This window comes from Amblyomma mixtum, chromosome 6 (genome assembly GCF_055824585.1).
Source record: "Amblyomma mixtum isolate Tamu chromosome 6, ASM5582458v1, whole genome shotgun sequence".
Lineage (NCBI taxonomy): Eukaryota > Metazoa > Arthropoda > Arachnida > Ixodida > Ixodidae > Amblyomma > Amblyomma mixtum.
In genome coordinates, this window is record NC_143017.1 from 11,872,046 (window position 1) to 11,875,736 (window position 3,691).

Here is a 3,691-nt window from a genome sequence, read left to right on the forward strand (position 1 = left end):
CATGAAGTGGCGGCGAGGCTCCGATTCTACTTGTTCACTATGTCCGGTAACTGCACGGTGACGTCATGCAGAAGTGTCCCCCGGCCATTCCTGCGTTGCTTTGAGGCAGGTTTTTCTTCTGTCGTGCGGCTCGGTTGAGCGTGGGGAGACGAAGGGAGCTTCAAAAACACACTGATACTCGCTCGTCCTCGTTAGATTTGTGTGGTACATTTTTTTGCACCTTTCCTCGTGTTTCCTAGATCAATTTATGATCGAATGGCAGACACTCGCCCTGGGGTCCGCATGTTCAACTACATCAAAGACTTTCTTACAGACAGGACCCTCCAAATCATTGGCCCCGACGGCACACCTTCCGCCCCCTTTCCCCTCACCGCAGGTACACCACAGGGATCCATTCTTTCACCTATGCTTTTCAACTTGGCAATGAAAGAACTGCCCCGAAAACTCGCTGAAATTCCTGGCCTAGGCCACGCTATATATGCGGACGATATCTCTCTCTGCTCTACCACAGGAAACGCCGGGGAACTAGAATCCACTTTGCAGCAAGGCCTCGACGTCGTTCAGGAGCATGCACGCCGCATAGGTATGATTGTTCCGCCGAAAAGTCGGAATACATCGTGGTCTCTATACGCTCCTCAAAAAACCGCTTCTTCCTACCGCGAACTCATTCAACTCTCTCTCGCGCAAACACCTATCCCACGATGGAGCCACATCAAGATCTTTGGCTTCACTTTTCAACAAGATGGCAAGTGCAACGTGTGGCTTAGCCAACTCCTGCAACAACTGAACCAAATTCGCCGCATGCTGTCCCGTATATCTTGTCAAAAGCATGGACTCAGAGAACACGAACTCCGTCGAGTTATAGAAGCACTCGTTTATTGGAGGGTCATGTACGTCTACGCCTATCAACGCCTCACAACCTCTCAGGTAAGCAAACTGGAAGCCTCTCTGCGTCGCTTCACTCGATTAGCCATGGGAGTTCCCATCTACGCCGCAAATGCTCTGATCGCAGACACCGCCATTTTCAACTCCCTCGAAGAACGCGCAGCAGCACACCACCGAGCCCAGATACACCGTCTCTCTACCTCCGAGCAAGGCAGAGCCTTTTCGGACTCACCATATCCCAACTACCCCCGCTTCAACCATCTGCTCCCCCGTGGAAAAGCCTCCCGCGTCTTACTGTAAAACCCATTCCACGCCACATGTCTCCAACGATAAATCCCCGTGAAGCACTGGCGAACCATTTACCCGCACTGGGCCACGACACTTACTATACCGATGCCCATATCCTCGAGCAGCAAGTAGTTGCTGCAGCAGTCGGCCCTCGAAGCACCTCCACACATCTCCACACAGGAGTGCCTTCCTCAACCGACGCAGAAACTCTGGTCATAGCAGAGGCGATTACGCTTCACGACCACCTTTCCTCCGCCATCACCATACGTGCAGACTCTCAGGCTGCCATACGCTCATTCGAATCTCAAAAACTCCCTCCCCATATCCTAGATACTTTGCTGCAATACCTAACAGCCCACCCTACGCTCCATGTCCGCCTTGAATGGATTCCTGGTCATCAAGGTATGCCGGAGAATGAGCTTGCTCTGGCCCGTGAAAAAATACCACCGGGCCTTCCGACTGCCTGGCCAGCCCTTTATAATCCCAAGGCAGACCGCGCACACACCGACAGGACCGCCGCGAACATCTTCGCAATTTGCGGCACATGCGACGAACCCTTCCGTCACCCTCCCATTTCCTTTGCCGTGCTGACGCCACTTTAATTCGACAGGCACAGACTAACTCCCTTCCCTGCGAACTGTATTCCCACTATATCCTTCATAAACCGGGCAAAGCCAAGGCAGAAGCTGGATCGCTTATCGCGGAATTCATTCCGTCATCCTTCTCAGCAATGCATGGTTCCGGACAATCTGCCTCTGATCACCGATGGATACGTGGCAAAGCATCGCGGAACGCTTCCGCTCCCGCCCTACTGCAGCCATTAAAGCGGCTCGTCTTGCCAGCAACAACTGGGACACGGCACTCTTCACGGCCTGTACTCACCTCGCTCTATGTATCAGGTGCTGCTCGGATTCCTTGCGGTCACGGCGAACCTCGTCGCGGCTGCGCCTGTCTGGGACGTCAAGCCATGGCAGAAGCTGGATCGCTTATCGCGGAATTCATTCCGTCATCCTTCTCAGCAATGCATGGTTCCGGACAATCTGCCTCTGATCACCGATGGATACGTGGCAAAGCATCGCGGAACGCTTCCGCTCCCGCCCTACTGCAGCCATAAAAGCGGCTCGTCTTGCCAGCAACAACTGGGACACGGCACTCTTCACGGCCTGTACTCACCTCGCTCTATGTATCAGGTTGGTTACATGAAATCTTCGCTTTGTTACCGGTCGAATAACGTTTTACTTGTAAGAGTGTCGTGTCCCCTGAACAAGCGTTTATTGTGCCACTGGGTTACTTGCTCTTGTGCTTGCATATTGTCTGGGCTGGAATGCTTGGCTTTTGACTCATATCTCTTTTTGTGCGAGCTGTTGCTTCTGTGTGGGGATGTGGAGCTAAACCCCGGTCCCATGACAAAAGCCGAAGCGGAACAGCTTGAGCAGATCGCACAGGTACTCACTCAGCTTAAAGCAGACCAGACAACCGTTCTGACAAAGCTAACAACCATCGAAACTAACCAATTAGAACTCGAAAAGAAGATTGACAGCGTGATTGCGAAGTCTACTGCAATTGAGAACCGTATTACGCTAGTCGAAGAGTCAGAACGGAAGCTTGAAGCTAGACTGGACGATCTCGAAAACAGGAGCCGGAGACTAAATCTGGTTTTCTTTGGAATCAGCGACAACGAGCCGAAGGAAACGTGGCAAAAATCCGAAGAACTAGTCAAAGGCGTCTGCCAAGACAACCTAGAACTTGATAACATACCTATCGAAAGGGCGCACCGGGTGGGAGCATACCGGGAGGGGAAAAACCGGCCGATCATAGCGAACTTTGCAAGCTGGAAAGCACGGGATAGTGTACTACAAAATGCGAGCAAATTTAAAGGCACCGCTTTTAGTGTCTCGGAAGACTTTAGTCGCACTGTCCAGGAAAAACGGCGTCTTCTCTGGAAATATACAAAAGAAAAACGAGATAGAAAGGAAATCCGTGTACAACTAAAATATGATAAGGCAGTTATAAATGGCGACACATATATATGGGACTTCGACACGAGGCAACCTGCTTTATTGAGAGCGCGTGCGCATTCAAACGGGAAATGACATGCAGATAACACACATCAAAGCCACATCATTGACGTGGCTGAACCGAAAGAATTTTCGGTGCTCTTGGTAAACTGTAGAAGCATCAAAAATAAGACGGACACTTTTTCCTCTATGGTAGCAACAGTGCAGCCGCACGTTGTACTAGGCACCGAGTCCTGGTTAGAAAATAATATTATGAATAGCGAAGTATTCCCACCGGGGTTTACTGTCTACCGTAAAGATAGACATCGGCATGGCGGAGGCGTATTTATTTTAATATCAAACGACCTGCCTAGCGAGAAACTTCAATTTCACAGTGCTGCGGAATCTGTTTGGTGTCGAGTGAGCCTCCCAAAGGGAAATAGACTAGTATTTGGATCCTTCTACCGTCCACCCGATAATAATGAAACTCCAATTCATAATCTTGCTGACATTTTATCAGT

At 50.6% G+C, this 3,691-nt stretch overlaps 1 protein-coding gene across 1 annotated transcript; it reads left to right on the forward strand.

Annotated features, from left to right (window-relative positions):
- The first annotated feature begins 2,004 nt into the window (after positions 1–2,004).
- Positions 2,005–3,266, forward strand: LOC149338223 (uncharacterized). The gene has a single exon (XM_089550718.1). The coding sequence runs from the start codon at positions 2,064–2,066 to the stop codon at positions 3,264–3,266; it is 1,203 nt and encodes a 400-aa protein (XP_089406844.1). The 5' UTR covers positions 2,005–2,063.
- The last annotated feature ends 425 nt before the right edge of the window (positions 3,267–3,691 follow it).